The sequence below is a fragment of the Pseudophryne corroboree genome, chromosome 8 (genome assembly GCF_028390025.1).
Source record: "Pseudophryne corroboree isolate aPseCor3 chromosome 8, aPseCor3.hap2, whole genome shotgun sequence".
NCBI lineage: Eukaryota > Metazoa > Chordata > Amphibia > Anura > Myobatrachidae > Pseudophryne > Pseudophryne corroboree.
In genome coordinates, this window is record NC_086451.1 from 457,474,585 (window position 1) to 457,492,752 (window position 18,168).

General features: G+C 42.5%; 1 protein-coding gene across 2 annotated transcripts in view; it reads left to right on the forward strand.

Annotated features, from left to right (window-relative positions):
* SYTL4 (synaptotagmin like 4) overlaps positions 1 to 18,168 on the forward strand; it is a 115,349-nt gene that overhangs the window by 58,350 nt on the left and 38,831 nt on the right. For both annotated transcript variants that reach the window (XM_063938346.1, XM_063938347.1), the window contains exon 6: positions 497 to 613. In XM_063938346.1, the coding sequence (XP_063794416.1) occupies positions 497 to 613 (117 nt within the window). The remainder of the gene's footprint in view (positions 1 to 496; positions 614 to 18,168) is intronic.

Here is an 18,168-nt window from a genome sequence, read left to right on the forward strand (position 1 = left end):
CTGCCCCCTTTAGTAACGGCCCTTTCATTGAATAAGCCACTTTTGTTTCCCCCAAAAATACTGGTCGGTTTAGCCGCGTTTATGCTGAATCGTGAATCTCAACAATACGGGGCTTCCGTGGTCATAAGTCACATCCAAAAGACGGGGAAGGGGTGCTCAGGGTTAGAGATTGGGTGGTTCCTGGCGTGGCTTATTTTAGATGTAGGTGGATTATACATGTCTAATCATTGGGCGTTATGAACTATGACAAAAATATTTCATGAGAGAGAGAGGGGATATTATTATAACTTTCTTCATTACATGTGATGCTTTCAAAGCGTTTTCTTTCTTTTTACATTGTGTAATGTGGTCCCAGCAAAGTCTGCGGGAAGTCGTGTATTATGTGGGCGGGAACCATAAGAATATTTATCTGGCAGCTCCTGTACTAGTAATGCTCCGCTTTCAGCACTTGGTACCTGCACAGTGTTTAATATTAAATGCTTTACTTGTATTGCAGCAGGATTTCTGGATCTCCAGATCTGAGGGATCAGCGCAGTGATACAGAGTCCACAGAACAGATGAGCCTCAACAGCTACAAAACGGATTCCAAAAGAAGTACTCCGGCTACGTCCAGGTGACTGTCTCCTATGTAGCTGCCTAATCATTATATGTAGCATCAGGGTACATTGTATAAAGAAGTACTCCGGCTACATCCAGGTGACTGTCTCCTATGTAGCTGCCTAATCATTATATGTAGCATAAGGATACACTGTATAAAGAAGTACTCCGGCTACATCCAGGTGACTGTCTCCTATGTAGCTGCCTAATCATTATATGTAGCATAAGGATACACTGTATAAAGAAGTACTCCGGCTACATCCAGGTGACTGTCTCCTATGTAACTGCTTAATCATTATATGTGGCATCAGGGTACATTGTATAAACAAGCACTCCGGCTACGTCCAGGTGACTGTCTCCTATGTAGCTGCTTAATCATATGTAGCATCAGGGTACACTGTATAAAGAAGTACTCCGGCTACGTCCAGGTGACTGTCTCCTATGTAGCTGCCTAATCATTATATGTAGCATAAGGATACACTGTATAAAGAAGTACTCCGGCTACATCCAGGTGACTGTCTCCTATGTAGCTGCCTAATCATTATATGTAGCATAAGGATACACTGTATAAAGAAGTACTCCGGCTACATCCAGGTGACTGTCTCCTATGTAGCTGCCTAATCATTATATGTAGTATAAGGATACACTGTATAAAGAAGTACTCCGGCTACATCCAGGTGACTGTCTCCTATGTAACTGCTTAATCATTATATGTGGCATCAGGGTACATTGTATAAACAAGCACTCCGGCTAAGTCCAGGTGACTGTCTCCTATGTAGCTGCTTAATCATATGTAGCATCAGGGTACACTGTATAAAGAAGTACTCCGGCTACGTCCAGGTGACTGTCTCCTATGTAGCTGCCTAATCATTATATGTAGCATCAGGATACACTGTATAAAGAAGTACTCCGGCTACATCCAGGTGACTGTCTCCTATGTAGCTGCCTAATCATTATATGTAGCATCAGGATACACTGTATAAAGAAGTACTCCGGCTACTTCCAGGTGACTGTGTCCTATGTAGGTGCCTAATCATTATATGTAGCATCAGGGTACATTGTAGAAAGAAGTACTCCGGCTACATCCAGGTGACTGTGTCCTATGTAGCTGCCTAATCATTATATGTAGCATAAGGATACACTGTATAAAGAAGTACTCTGGCTACGTCCAGGTGACTGTCTCCTATGTAGCTGCCTAATCATTATATGTAGCATCAGGATACACTGTATAAAGAAGTACTCCGGCTACATTTAGGTGACTGTCTCCTATGTAGCTGCCTAATCATTATATGTAGCATAAGGATATACTGTATAAAGAAGTACTCCGGCTACATCCAGGTGACTGTCTCCTATGTAACTGCTTAATCATTATATGTAGCATCATGGTACACTGTATAAAGAAGTACTCCGGCTACATCCAGGTGACTGTCTCCTATGTAACTGCTTAATCATTATATGTAGCATCATGGTACACTGTATAAAGAAGTACTCCGGCTACGTCCAGGTGACTGTCTCCTATGTAGCTGCCTAATCATTATATGTAGCATCAGGGTACACTGTATAAAGAAGTACTCCGGCTACATCCAGGTGACTGTCTCCTATGTAGCTGCCTAATCATTATATGTAGCATAAGGATACACTGTATAAAGAAGTACTCCGGCTACATCCAGGTGACTGTCTCCTATGTAGCTGCCTAATCATTATATGTAGCATAAGGATACACTGTATAAAGAAGTACTCCGGCTACATCCAGGTGACTGTCTCCTATGTAACTGCTTAATCATTATATGTGGCATCAGGGTACATTGTATAAACAAGCACTCCGGCTAAGTCCAGGTGACTGTCTCCTATGTAGCTGCTTAATCATATGTAGCATCAGGGTACACTGTATAAAGAAGTACTCCGGCTACGTCCAGGTGACTGTCTCCTATGTAGCTGCCTAATCATTATATGTAGCATAAGGATACACTGTATAAAGAAGTACTCGGACTACGTCCAGGTGACTGTCTCCTATGTAGCTGCCTAATCATTATATGTAGAATCAGGGTACATTGTATAAAGAAGTACTCCGGCTACGTCCAGGTGACTGTCTCCTATGTAACTGCTTAATCATTATATGTAGCATCAGAGTACACAGTATTAAGAAGTACTCCGGCTACGTCCAGGTGACTGTCTCCTATGTAACTGCTTAATCATTATATGAAGCATCAGGGTACACTGTATAAAGAAGTACTCCGGCTACGTCCAGGTGACTGTCTCTCCTATGTAGCTGCCTAATCATTATATGTAGCATCAGGATACACTGTATAAACAAGCACTCCGGCTACGTCCAGGTGACTGTCTCCTATATAGCTGCCTAACCATTATATGTAGCATAAGGATATACTGTATAAAGAAGTACTCCGGCTACATCCAGGTGACTGTCTCCTATGTAGCTGCCTAATCATTATATGTAGCATAAGGATATACTGTATAAAGAAGTACTCCGGCTACGTCCAGGTGACTGTCTCCTATGTAGCTGCCTAATCATTATATGTAGCATCAGGGTACATTGTATAAAGAAGTACTCCGGCTACATCCAGGTGACTGTCTCCTATGTAGCTGCCTAATCATTATATGTAGCATCAGGATACACTGTATAAAGAAGTACTCCGGCTACGTCCAGGTGACTGTCTCCTATGTAGCTGCCTAATCATTATATGTAGCATCAGGGTACATTGTATAAAGAAGTACTCCGGCTACGTCCAGGTGACTGTCTCCTATGTAGCTGCCTAATCATTATATGTAGCATAAGGATACACTGTATAAAGAAGTACTCCGGCTACATCCAGGTGAATGTCTCCTATGTAGCTGCTTAATCATTATATGTGGCATCAGGGTACACTGAGTACTCCGGTTACATCCAGGTGACTGTCTCCTATGTAGCTGCCTAATCATTATATGTAGCATAAGGATACACTGTATAAAGAAGTACTCCGGCTACATCCAGGTGACTGTCTCCTATGTAACTGCTTAATCATTATATGTAGCATCATGGTACACTGTATAAAGAAGTACTCCGGCTACATCCAGGTGACTGTCTCCTATGTAACTGCTTAATCATTATATGTAGCATCATGGTACACTGTATAAAGAAGTACTCCGGCTACATCCAGGTGACTGTCTCCTATGTAACTGCCTAATCATTATATGTAGCATCAGGGTACATTGTATAAAGAAGTACTCCGGCTACATCCAGGTGACTGTCTCCTATGTAGCTGCCTAATCATTATATGTAGCATAAGGATACACTGTATAAAGAAGTACTCCGGCTACATCCAGGTGAATGTCTCCTATGTAGCTGCTTAATCATTATATGTGGCATCAGGGTACACTGAGTACTCCGGTTACATCCAGGTGACTGTCTCCTATGTAGCTGCCTAATCATTATATGTAGCATCAGGATACACTGTATAAAGAAGTACTCCGGCTACGTCCAGGTGACTGTCTCCTATGTAGCTGCCTAATCATTATATGTTGCATAAGGACACACTGTATAAAGAAGTACTCCGGCTACGTCCAGGTGACTGTCTCCTATCTAGCTGCCTAATCATTATATGTAGCATCAGAGTACACTGTATAAACAAGCACTCCGGCTACGTCCAGGTGACTGTCTCCTATATAGCTGCCTAACCATTATATGTAGCATCAGGATACACTGTATAAAGAAGTACTCCGGCTACGTCCAGGTGACTGTCTCCTATGTAGCTGCCTAATCATTATATGTAGCATAAGGACACACTGTATAAAGAAGTACTCCGGCTAAGTCCAGGTGACTGTCTCCTATGTAGCTGCCTAATCATTATATGTAGCATCAGGATACACTGTATAAAGAAGTACTCCGGCTACGTCCAGGTGACTGTCTCTCCTATGTAGCTGCCTAATCATTATATGTAGCATAAGGACACACTGTATAAAGAAGTACTCCGGCTACGTCCAGGTGACTGTCTCCTATCTAGCTGCCTAATCATTATATGTAGCATCAGAGTACACTGTATAAACAAGCACTCCGGCTACGTCCAGGTGACTGTCTCCTATATAGCTGCCTAACCATTATATGTAGCATCAGGATACACTGTATAAAGAAGTACTCCGGCTACGTCCAGGTGACTGTCTCCTATGTAGCTGCCTAATCATTATATGTAGCATAAGGACACACTGTATAAAGAAGTACTCCGGCTAAGTCCAGGTGACTGTCTCCTATCTAGCTGCCTAATCATTATATGTAGCATCAGGGTACACGTTATAAAGAAGTACTCCGGCTACGTCCAGGTGACTGTCTCTCCTATGTAGCTGCCTAATCATTATATGTAGCATCAGGGTACACTGTATTAAGAAGTACTCCGGCTACGTCCAGGTGACTATCTCCTATGTAACTGCTTAATCATATGTAGCATCAGGGTACACTGTATAAAGAAGTACTCCGGCTACATCCAGGTGAATGTCTCCTATGTAGCTGCTTAATCATTATATGTGACATCAGGGTACACTGAGTACTCCGGTTACATCCAGGTGACTGTCTCCTATGTAGCTGCCTAATCATTATATGTAGCATCAGGATACACTGTATAAAGAAGTACTCCGGCTACGTCCAGGTGACTGTCTCCTATGTAGCTGCCTAATCATTATATGTAGCATAAGGATACACTGTATAAAGAAGTACTCCGGCTACGTCCAGGTGACTGTCTCCTATGTAGCTGCCTAATCATTATATGTAGCATCAGGGTACATTGTATAAAGAAGCACTCCGGCTACGTCCAGGTGACTGTCTCCTATGTAGCTGCCTAATCATTATATGTAGCATCAGGGTACACTGTATAAAGAAGTACTCCGGCTACGTCCAGGTGACTGTCTCCTATGTAGCTGCCTAATCATTATATGTAGCATAAGGACACACTGTATAAAGAAGTACTCCGGCTAAGTCCAGGTGACTGTCTCCTATGTAGCTGCCTAATCATTATATGTAGCATCAGGATACACTGTATAAAGAAGTACTCCGGCTACGTCCAGGTGACTGTCTCTCCTATGTAGCTGCCTAATCATTATATGTAGCATAAGGACACACTGTATAAACAAGCACTCCGGCTACGTCCAGGTGACTGTCTCCTATCTAGCTGCCTAACCATTATATGTAGCATCAGGATACACTGTATAAAGAAGTACTCCGGCTACGTCCAGGTGACTGTCTCCTATGTAGCTGCCTAATCATTATATGTAGCATAAGGACACACTGTATAAAGAAGTACTCCGGCTAAGTCCAGGTGACTGTCTCCTATCTAGCTGCCTAATCATTATATGTAGCATCAGGGTACACTTTATAAAGAAGTACTCCGGCTACGTCCAGGTGACTGTCTCTCCTATGTAGCTGCCTAATCATTATATGTAGCATCAGGGTACACTGTATTAAGAAGTACTCCGGCTACGTCCAGGTGACTATCTCCTATGTAACTGCTTAATCATATGTAGCATCAGGGTACACTGTATAAAGAAGTACTCCGGCTACATCCAGGTGAATGTCTCCTATGTAGCTGCTTAATCATTATATGTGACATCAGGGTACACTGAGTACTCCGGTTACATCCAGGTGACTGTCTCCTATGTAGCTGCCTAATCATTATATGTAGCATCAGGATACACTGTATAAAGAAGTACTCCGGCTACGTCCAGGTGACTGTCTCCTATGTAGCTGCCTAATCATTATATGTAGCATAAGGATACACTGTATAAAGAAGTACTCCGGCTACGTCCAGGTGACTGTCTCCTATGTAGCTGCCTAATCATTATATGTAGCATCAGGATACACTGTATAAAGAAGTACTCCGGCTACATCCAGGTGACTGTCTCCTATGTAACTGCCTAATCATTATATGTAGCATCAGGGTACATTGTATAAAGAAGCACTCCGGCTAAGTCCAGGTGACTGTCTCCTATGTAGCTGCTTAATCATATGTAGCATCAGGGTACACTGTATAAAGAAGTACTCCGGCTACGTCCAGGTGACTGTCTCCTATGTAGCTGCCTAATCATTATATGTAGCATCAGGATACACTGTATAAAGAAGTACTCCGGCTACATCCAGGTGACTGTCTCCTATGTAGCTGCCTAATCATTATATGTAGCATCAGGATACACTGTATAAAGAAGTACTCCGGCTACTTCCAGGTGACTGTGTCCTATGTAGCTGCCTAATCATTATATGTAGCATCAGGGTACATTGTATAAAGAAGTACTCCGGCTACATCCAGGTGACTGTGTCCTATGTAGCTGCCTAATCATTATATGTAGCATAAGGATACACTGTATAAAGAAGTACTCCGGCTACATCCAGGTGACTGTCTCCTATGTAACTGCTTAATCATTATATGTAGCATCATGGTACACTGTATAAAGAAGTACTCCGGCTACATCCAGGTGACTGTCTCCTATGTAACTGCTTAATCATTATATGTAGCATCATGGTACACTGTATAAAGAAGTACTCCGGCTACGTCCAGGTGACTGTCTCCTATGTAGCTGCCTAATCATTATATGTAGCATCAGGGTACACTGTATAAAGAAGTACTCCGGCTACATCCAGGTGACTGTCTCCTATGTAGCTGCCTAATCATTATATGTAGCATAAGGATACACTGTATAAAGAAGTACTCCGGCTACATCCAGGTGACTGTCTCCTATGTAGCTGCCTAATCATTATATGTAGCATAAGGATACACTGTATAAAGAAGTACTCCGGCTACATCCAGGTGACTGTCTCCTATGTAACTGCTTAATCATTATATGTGGCATCAGGGTACATTGTATAAACAAGCACTCCGGCTAAGTCCAGGTGACTGTCTCCTATGTAGCTGCTTAATCATATGTAGCATCAGGGTACACTGTATAAAGAAGTACTCCGGCTACGTCCAGGTGACTGTCTCCTATGTAGCTGCCTAATCATTATATGTAGCATAAGGATACACTGTATAAAGAAGTACTCGGACTACGTCCAGGTGACTGTCTCCTATGTAGCTGCCTAATCATTATATGTAGAATCAGGGTACATTGTATAAAGAAGTACTCCGGCTACGTCCAGGTGACTGTCTCCTATGTAACTGCTTAATCATTATATGTAGCATCAGAGTACACTGTATTAAGAAGTACTCCGGCTACGTCCAGGTGACTGTCTCCTATGTAACTGCTTAATCATTATATGAAGCATCAGGGTACACTGTATAAAGAAGTACTCCGGCTACGTCCAGGTGACTGTCTCTCCTATGTAGCTGCCTAATCATTATATGTAGCATCAGGATACACTGTATAAACAAGCACTCCGGCTACGTCCAGGTGACTGTCTCCTATATAGCTGCCTAACCATTATATGTAGCATAAGGATATACTGTATAAAGAAGTACTCCGGCTACATCCAGGTGACTGTCTCCTATGTAGCTGCCTAATCATTATATGTAGCATAAGGATATACTGTATAAAGAAGTACTCCGGCTACATCCAGGTGACTGTCTCCTATGTAACTGCTTAATCATTATATGTAGCATCATGGTACACTGTATAAAGAAGTACTCCGGCTACATCCAGGTGACTGTCTCCTATGTAACTGCTTAATCATTATATGTAGCATCATGGTACACTGTATAAAGAAGTACTCCGGCTACGTCCAGGTGACTGTCTCCTATGTAGCTGCCTAATCATTATATGTAGCATCAGGGTACACTGTATAAAGAAGTACTCCGGCTACATCCAGGTGACTGTCTCCTATGTAACTGCCTAATCATTATATGTAGCATCAGGGTACATTGTATAAAGAAGTACTCCGGCTACATCCAGGTGACTGTCTCCTATGTAGCTGCCTAATCATTATATGTAGCATCAGGATACACTGTATAAAGAAGTACTCCGGCTACGTCCAGGTGACTGTCTCCTATGTAGCTGCCTAATCATTATATGTAGCATCAGGGTACATTGTATAAAGAAGTACTCCGGCTACGTCCAGGTGACTGTCTCCTATGTAGCTGCCTAATCATTATATGTAGCATAAGGATACACTGTATAAAGAAGTACTCCGGCTACATCCAGGTGAATGTCTCCTATGTAGCTGCTTAATCATTATATGTGGCATCAGGGTACACTGAGTACTCCGGTTACATCCAGGTGACTGTCTCCTATGTAGCTGCCTAATCATTATATGTAGCATAAGGATATACTGTATAAAGAAGTACTCCGGCTACATCCAGGTGACTGTCTCCTATGTAACTGCTTAATCATTATATGTAGCATCATGGTACACTGTATAAAGAAGTACTCCGGCTACATCCAGGTGACTGTCTCCTATGTAACTGCCTAATCATTATATGTAGCATCAGGGTACATTGTATAAAGAAGTACTCCGGCTACATCCAGGTGACTGTCTCCTATGTAGCTGCCTAATCATTATATGTAGCATAAGGATACACTGTATAAAGAAGTACTCCGGCTACATCCAGGTGACTGTCTCCTATGTAACTGCCTAATCATTATATGTAGCATCAGGGTACATTGTATAAAGAAGTACTCCGGCTACATCCAGGTGACTGTCTCCTATGTAGCTGCCTAATCATTATATGTAGCATAAGGATACACTGTATAAAGAAGTACTCCGGCTACGTCCAGGTGACTGTCTCCTATGTAGCTGCCTAATCATTATATGTAGCATCAGGATACACTGTATAAAGAAGTACTCCGGCTACGTCCAGGTGACTGTCTCTCCTATGTAGCTGCCTAATCATTATATGTAGCATAAGGACACACTGTATAAAGAAGTACTCCGGCTACGTCCAGGTGACTGTCTCCTATCTAGCTGCCTAATCATTATATGTAGCATCAGAGTACACTGTATAAACAAGCACTCCGGCTACGTCCAGGTGACTGTCTCCTATATAGCTGCCTAACCATTATATGTAGCATCAGGATACACTGTATAAAGAAGTACTCCGGCTACGTCCAGGTGACTGTCTCCTATGTAGCTGCCTAATCATTATATGTAGCATAAGGACACACTGTATAAAGAAGTACTCCGGCTAAGTCCAGGTGACTGTCTCCTATGTAGCTGCCTAATCATTATATGTAGCATCAGGATACACTGTATAAAGAAGTACTCCGGCTACGTCCAGGTGACTGTCTCCTATCTAGCTGCCTAATCATTATATGTAGCATCAGGGTACACTTTATAAAGAAGTACTCCGGCTACGTCCAGGTGACTGTCTCTCCTATGTAGCTGCCTAATCATTATATGTAGCATCAGGGTACACTGTATTAAGAAGTACTCCGGCTACGTCCAGGTGACTATCTCCTATGTAACTGCTTAATCATATGTAGCATCAGGGTACACTGTATAAAGAAGTACTCCGGCTACATCCAGGTGAATGTCTCCTATGTAGCTGCTTAATCATTATATGTGACATCAGGGTACACTGAGTACTCCGGTTACATCCAGGTGACTGTCTCCTATGTAGCTGCCTAATCATTATATGTAGCATCAGGATACACTGTATAAAGAAGTACTCCGGCTACGTCCAGGTGACTGTCTCCTATGTAGCTGCCTAATCATTATATGTAGCATAAGGATACACTGTATAAAGAAGTACTCCGGCTACGTCCAGGTGACTGTCTCCTATGTAGCTGCCTAATCATTATATGTAGCATCAGGATACACTGTATAAAGAAGTACTCCGGCTACATCCAGGTGACTGTCTCCTATGTAACTGCCTAATCATTATATGTAGCATCAGGGTACATTGTATAAAGAAGCACTCCGGCTACGTCCAGGTGACTGTCTCCTATGTAGCTGCCTAATCATTATATGTAGCATCAGGGTACACTGTATAAAGAAGTACTCCGGCTACGTCCAGGTGACTGTCTCCTATGTAGCTGCCTAATCATTATATGTAGCATAAGGACACACTGTATAAAGAAGTACTCCGGCTAAGTCCAGGTGACTGTCTCCTATGTAGCTGCCTAATCATTATATGTAGCATCAGGATACACTGTATAAAGAAGTACTCCGGCTACGTCCAGGTGACTGTCTCTCCTATGTAGCTGCCTAATCATTATATGTAGCATAAGGACACACTGTATAAAGAAGTACTCCGGCTACGTCCAGGTGACTGTCTCCTATGTAGCTGCCTAATCATTATATGTAGCATCAGGATACATTGTATAAAGAAGTACTCCGGCTACGTCCAGGTGACTGTCTCCTATGTAGCTGCCTAATCATTATATGTAGCATCAGGGTACACTGTATAAAGAAGTACTCCGGCTACGTCCAGGTGACTGTCTCCTATGTAACTGCTTAATCATTATATGTAGCATCAGGGTACACTGTATTAAGAAGTACTCCGGCTACGTCCAGGTGACTGTCTCCTATGTAACTGCTTAATCATTATATGAAGCATCAGGGTACACTCTGTATAAAGAAGTACTCCGGCTACGTCCAGGTGACTGTCTCCTATGTAACTGCTTAATCATTATATGTAGCATCAGGGTACACTGTATTAAGAAGTACTCCGGCTACATCCAGGTGAATGTCTCCTATGTAGCTGCCTAATCATTATATGTAGCATCAGGATACACTGTATAAAGAAGTACTCCGGCTACGTCCAGGTGACTGTCTCCTATGTAACTGCTTAATCATTATATGAAGCATCAGGGTACACTGTATAAAGAAGTACTCCGGCTACGTCCAGGTGACTGTCTCCTATGTAGCTGCCTAATCATTATATGTAGCATAAGGACACACTGTATAAAGAAGTACTCCGGCTACGTCCAGGTGACTGTCTCCTATCTAGCTGCCTAATCATTATATGTAGCATCAGGGTACACTTTATAAAGAAGTACTCCGGCTACGTCCAGGTGACTGTCTCTCCTATGTAGCTGCCTAATCATTATATGTAGCATCAGGGTACACTGTATAAAGAAGTACTCCGGCTACGTCCAGGTGACTGTCTCTCCTATGTAGCTGCCTAATCATTATATGTAGCATAAGGACACACTGTATAAAGAAGTACTCCGGCTACGTCCAGGTGACTGTCTCCTATATAGCTGCCTAATCATTATATGTAGCATAAGGATACACTGTATAAAGAAGTACTCCGGCTACATCCAGGTGAATGTCTCCTATGTAGCTGCCTAATCATTATATGTAGCATAAGGATACACTGTATAAAGAAGTACTCCGGCTACGTCCAGGTGACTGTCTCCTATGTAGCTGCCTAATCATTATATGTAGCATCAGGATACACTGTATAAAGAAGTACTCCGGCTACATCCAGGTGACTGTCTCCTATGTAACTGCCTAATCATTATATGTAGCATCAGGGTACATTGTATAAAGATGTACTCCGGCTACATCCAGGTGACTATCTCCTATGTAGCTGCCTAATCATTATATGTAGCATCAGGGTACATTGTATAAAGATGTACTGCGGCTACATCCAGGTGACTGTCTCCTATGTAGCTGCCTAATCATTATATGTAGCATCAGGATACACTGTATAAAGAAGTACTCCGGCTACGTCCAGGTGACTGTCTCCTATGTAGCTGCCTAATCATTATATGTAGCATCAGGGTACATTGTATAAAGAAGTACTCCGGCTACATCCAGGTGACTGTCTCCTATGTAGCTGCCTAATCATTATATGTAGCATCAGGGTACATTGTATAAAGAAGTACTCCGGCTACATCCAGGTGACTGTCTCCTATGTAGCTGCCTAATCATTATATGTAGCATAAGGATACACTGTATAAAGAAGTACTCCGGCTACGTCCAGGTGACTGTCTCCTATGTAGCTGCCTAATCATTATATGTAGCATCAGGATACATTGTATAAAGAAGTACTCCGGCTACGTCCAGGTGACTGTCTCCTATGTAGCTGCCTAATCATTATATGTAGCATCAGGATACACTGTATAAAGAAGTACTCCGGCTACATCCAGGTGACTGTCTCCTATGTAGCTGCCTAATCATTATATGTAGCATCAGGATACACTGTATAAAGAAATACTCCGGCTACGTCCAGGTGACTGTCTCCTATGTAGCTGCCTAATCATTATATGTAGCATAAGGATACACTGTATAAAGAAGTACTCCGGCTACGTCCAGGTGACTGTCTCCTATGTAGCTGCCTAATCATTATATGTAGCATCAGGATACATTGTATAAAGAAGTACTCCGGCTACGTCCAGGTGACTGTCTCCTATGTAGCTGCCTAATCATTATATGTAGCATAAGGATACACTGTATAAAGAAGTACTCGGGCTACGTCCAGGTGACTGTCTCCTACGTAGCTGCCTAATCATTATATGTAGCATCAGGGTACACTGTATAAAGAAGTACTCCGGCTACGTCCAGGTGACTGTCTCCTATGTAACTGCTTAATCATTATATGAAGCATCAGGGTACACTGTATAAAGAAGTACTCCGGCTACATCCAGGTGACTGTCTCCTATGTAGCTGCCGAATCATTATATGTAGCATAAGGACACACTGTATAAAGAAGTACTCCAGCTACGTCCAGGTGACTGTCTCCTATGTAGCTGCCTAATCATTATATGTAGCATCAGGGTACACTTTATAAAGAAGTACTCCGGCTACGTCCAGGTGACTGTCTCTCCTATGTAGCTGCTTAATCATTATATGAAGCATCAGGGTACACTGGATAAAGAAGTACTCCGGCTACGTCCAGGTGACTGTCTCCTATGTAGCTGCCTAATCATTATATGTAGCATCAGGATACACTGTATAAATAAGTACTCCGGCTACATCCAGGTGAATGTCTCCTATGTAGCTGCTTAATCATTATATGTGGCATCAGGGTACACTGAGTACTCCGGCTACATCCAGGTGACTGTCTCCTATGTAGCTGCCTAATCATTATATGTAGCATCAGGATACACTGTATAAAGAAGTACTCCGGCTACGTCCAGGTGACTGTCTCCTATGTAGCTGCCTAATCATTATATGTAGCATCAGGATACACTGTATAAAGAAGTACTCCGGCTACGCCCAGGTGACTGTCTCCTATGTAGCTGCCTAATCATTATATGTAGCATAAGGATACACTGTATAAAGAAGTACTCCGGCTACGTCCAGGTGACTATCTCCTATGTACCTGCCTAATCATTATATGTAGCATCAGGATACATTGTATAAAGAAGTACTCGGGCTACGTCCAGGTGACTGTCTCCTATGTAACTGCTTAATCATTATATGTAGCATCAGGGTACACTGTATTAAGAAGTACTCCGGCTACGTCCAGTTGACTGTCTCCTATCTAGCTGCCTAATCATTATATGTAGCATCAGGGTACACTGTATAAACAAGCACTCCGGCTACGTCCAGGTGACTGTCTCTCCTATGTAGCTGCCTAATCATTATATGTAGCATAAGAACACACTGTATAAAGAAGTACTCCGGCTACGTCCAGGTGACTGTCTCCTATCTAGCTGCCTAATCATTATATGTAGCATCAGAGTACACTGTATAAACAAGCACTCCGGCTACGTCCAGGTGACTGTCTCCTATATAGCTGCCTAACCATTATATGTAGCATCAGGATACACTGTATAAAGAAGTACTCCGGCTACGTCCAGGTGACTGTCTCCTATGTAGCTGCCTAATCATTATATGTAGCATAAGGACACACTGTATAAAGAAGTACTCCGGCTACGTCCAGGTGACTGTCTCTCCTATGTAGCTGCCTAATCATTATATGTAGCATCAGGGTACACTGTATTAAAAAGTACTCCGGCTACGTCCAGGTGACTATCTCCTATGTAACTGCTTAATCATATGTAGCATCAGGGTACACTGTATAAAGAAGTACTCCGGCTACATCCAGGTGAATGTCTCCTATGTAGCTGCTTAATCATTATATGTGACATCAGGGTACACTGAGTACTCCGGTTACATCCAGGTGACTGTCTCCTATGTAGCTGCCTAATCATTATATGTAGCATCAGGATACACTGTATAAAGAATTACTCCGGCTACGTCCAGATGACTGTCTCCTATGTAGCTGCCTAATCATTATATGTAGCATCAGGATACACTGTATAAAGAAGTACTCCGGCTACATCCAGGTGACTGTCTCCTATGTAACTGCCTAATCATTATATGTAGCATCAGGGTACATTGTATAAAGAAGCACTCCGGCTACGTCCAGGTGACTGTCTCCTATGTAGCTGCCTAATCATTATATGTAGCATCAGGGTACACTGTATAAAGAAGTACTCCGGCTACGTCCAGGTGACTGTCTCCTATGTAGCTGCCTAATCATTATATGTAGCATCAGGGTACATTGTATAAAGAAGTACTCCGGCTACATCCAGGTGACTGTCTCCTATGTAGCTGCCTAATCATTATATGTAGCATCAGGGTACACTGTATAAAGAAGTACTCCGGCTACGTCCAGGTGACTGTCTCCTATGTAGCTGCCTAATCATTATATGTAGCATCAGGATACACTGTATAAAGAAGTACTCCGGCTACATCCAGGTGACTGTCTCCTATGTAGCTGCCTAATCATTATATGTAGCATCAGGATACACTGTATAAAGAAGTACTCCGGCTACGTCCAGGTGACTGTCTCCTATGTAGCTGCCTAATCATTATATGTAGCATCAGGATACATTGTATAAAGAAGTACTCCGGCTACGTCCAGGTGACTGTCTCCTATGTAGCTGCCTAATCATTATATATAGCATAAGGATACACTGTATAAAGAAGTACTCGGGCTACGTCCAGGTGACTGTCTCCTATGTAGCTGCCTAATCATTATATGTAGCATCAGGGTACACTGTATAAAGAAGTACTCCGGCTACGTCCAGGTGACTGTCTCCTATGTAACTGCTTAATCATTATATGTAGCATCAGGGTACACTGTATTAAGAAGTACTCCGGCTACGTCCAGGTGACTGTCTCCTATGTAGCTGCCTAATCATTATATGTAGCATAAGGATACACTGTATAAAGAAGTACTCCGGCTACATCCAGGTGAATGTCTCCTATGTAGCTGCCTAATCATTATATGTAGCATCAGGATACACTGTATAAAGAAGTACTCCGGCTACGTCCAGGTGACTGTCTCCTATGTAGCTGCCTAATCATTATATGTAGCATCAGGGTACACTGTATAAAGAAGTACTCCGGCTACGTCCAGGTGACTGTCTCCTATGTAACTGCTTAATCATTATATGAAGCATCAGGGTACACTGTATAAAGAAGTACTCCGGCTACGTCCAGGTGACTGTCTCTCCTATGTAGCTGCCTAATCATTATATGTAGCATCAGGGTACACTGTATAAACAAGCACTCCGGCTACGTCCAGGTGACTGTCTCCTTTATAGCTGCCTAACCATTATATGTAGCATCAGGATACACTGTATAAGGAAGTACTCCGGCTACGTCCAGGTGACTGTCTCCTATGTAGCTGCCTAATCATTATATGTAGCATCAGGGTACATTGTATAAAGATGTACTCCGGCTACATCCAGGTGACTGTCTCCTATGTAGCTGCCTAATCATTATATGTAGCATCAGGATACACTGTATAAAGAAGTACTCCAGCTACGTCCAGGTGACTGTCTCCTATGTAGCTGCCTAATCATTATATGTAGCATCAGGGTACACTGTATAAAGAAGTACTCCGGCTACGTCCAGGTGACTGTCTCCTATGTAACTGCTTAATCATATGTAGCATCAGGGTACACTGTATAAAGAAGTACTCCGGCTACATCCAGGTGAATGTCTCCTATGTAGCTGCCTAATCATTATATGTAGCATAAGGATATACTGTATAAAGAAGTACTCCGGCTACGTCCAGGTGACTGTCTCCTATGTAGCTGCCTAATCATTATATGTAGCATCAGGATACACTGTATAAAGAAGTACTCCGGCTACGTCCAGGTGACTGTCTCCTATGTAGCTGCCTAATCATTATATGTAGCATAAGGATACACTGTATAAAGAAGTACTCCGGCTACGTCCAGGTGACTGTCTCCTATGTAGCTGCCTAATCATTATATGTAGCATCAGGATACACTGTATAAAGAAGTACTCCGGCTACATCCAGGTGACTGTCTCCTATGTAACTGCCTAATCATTATATGTAGCATCAGGGTACATTGTATAAAGATGTACTCCGGCTACATCCAGGTGACTGTCTCCTATGTAGCTGCCTAATCATTATATGTAGCATCAGGGTACATTGTATAAAGATGTACTCCGGCTACATCCAGGTGACTGTCTCCTATGTAGCTGCCTAATCATTATATGTAGCATCAGGGTACACTGTATAAAGAAGTACTCCGGCTACGTCCAGGTGACTGTCTCCTATGTAGCTGCCTAATCATTATATGTAGCATAAGGATACACTGTATAAAGAAGTACTCCGGCTACATCCAGGTGACTGTCTCCTATGTAACTGCTTAATCATTATATGTAGCATCAGGGTACACTGTATAAATAAGTACTCCGGCTACATCCAGGTGAATGTCTCCTATGTAGCTGCTTAATCATTATATGTGGCATCAGGGTACATTGTATAAACAAGCACTCCGGCTACGTCCAGGTGACTGTCTCCTATGTAGCTGCCTAATCATTATATGTAGCATCAGGGTACACTGTATAAAGAAGTACTCCGGCTACGTCCAGGTGACTGTCTCCTATGTAGCTGCCTAATCATTATATGTAGCATCAGGATACACTGTATAAAGAAGTACTCCGGCTACATCCAGGTGACTGTCTCCTATGTAGCTGCCTAATCATTATATGTAGCATCAGGATACACTGTATAAAGAAGTACTCCGGCTACGTCCAGGTGACTGTCTCCTATGTAGCTGCCTAATCATTATATGTAGCATAAGGATACACTGTATAAAGAAGTACTCCGGCTACGTCCAGGTGACTGTCTCCTATGTAGCTGCCTAATCATTATATGTAGCATCAGGATACATTGTATAAAGAAGTACTCCGGCTACGTCCAGGTGACTGTCTCCTATGTAGCTGCCTAATCATTATATGTAGCATAAGGATACACTATATAAAGAAGTACTCGGGCTACGTCCAGGTGACTGTCTCCTATGTAGCTGCCTAATCATTATATGTAGCATCAGGGTACACTGTATAAAGAAGTACTCCGGCTACGTCCAGGTGACTGTCTCCTATGTAACTGCTTAATCATTATATGTAGCATCAGGGTACACTGTATTAAGAAGTACTCCGGCTACGTCCAGGTGACTGTCTCCTATGTAATTGCTTAATCATTATATGAAGCATCAGGGTACACTGTATAAAGAAGTACTCCGGCTACATCCAGGTGACTGTCTCCTATGTAGCTGCCTAATCATTATATGTAGCATAAGGACACACTGTATAAAGAAGTACTCCAGCTACGTCCAGGTGACTGTCTCCTATGTAGCTGCCTAATCATTATATGTAGCATCAGGGTACACTTTATAAAGAAGTACTCCGGCTACGTCCAGGTGACTGTCTCTCCTATGTAG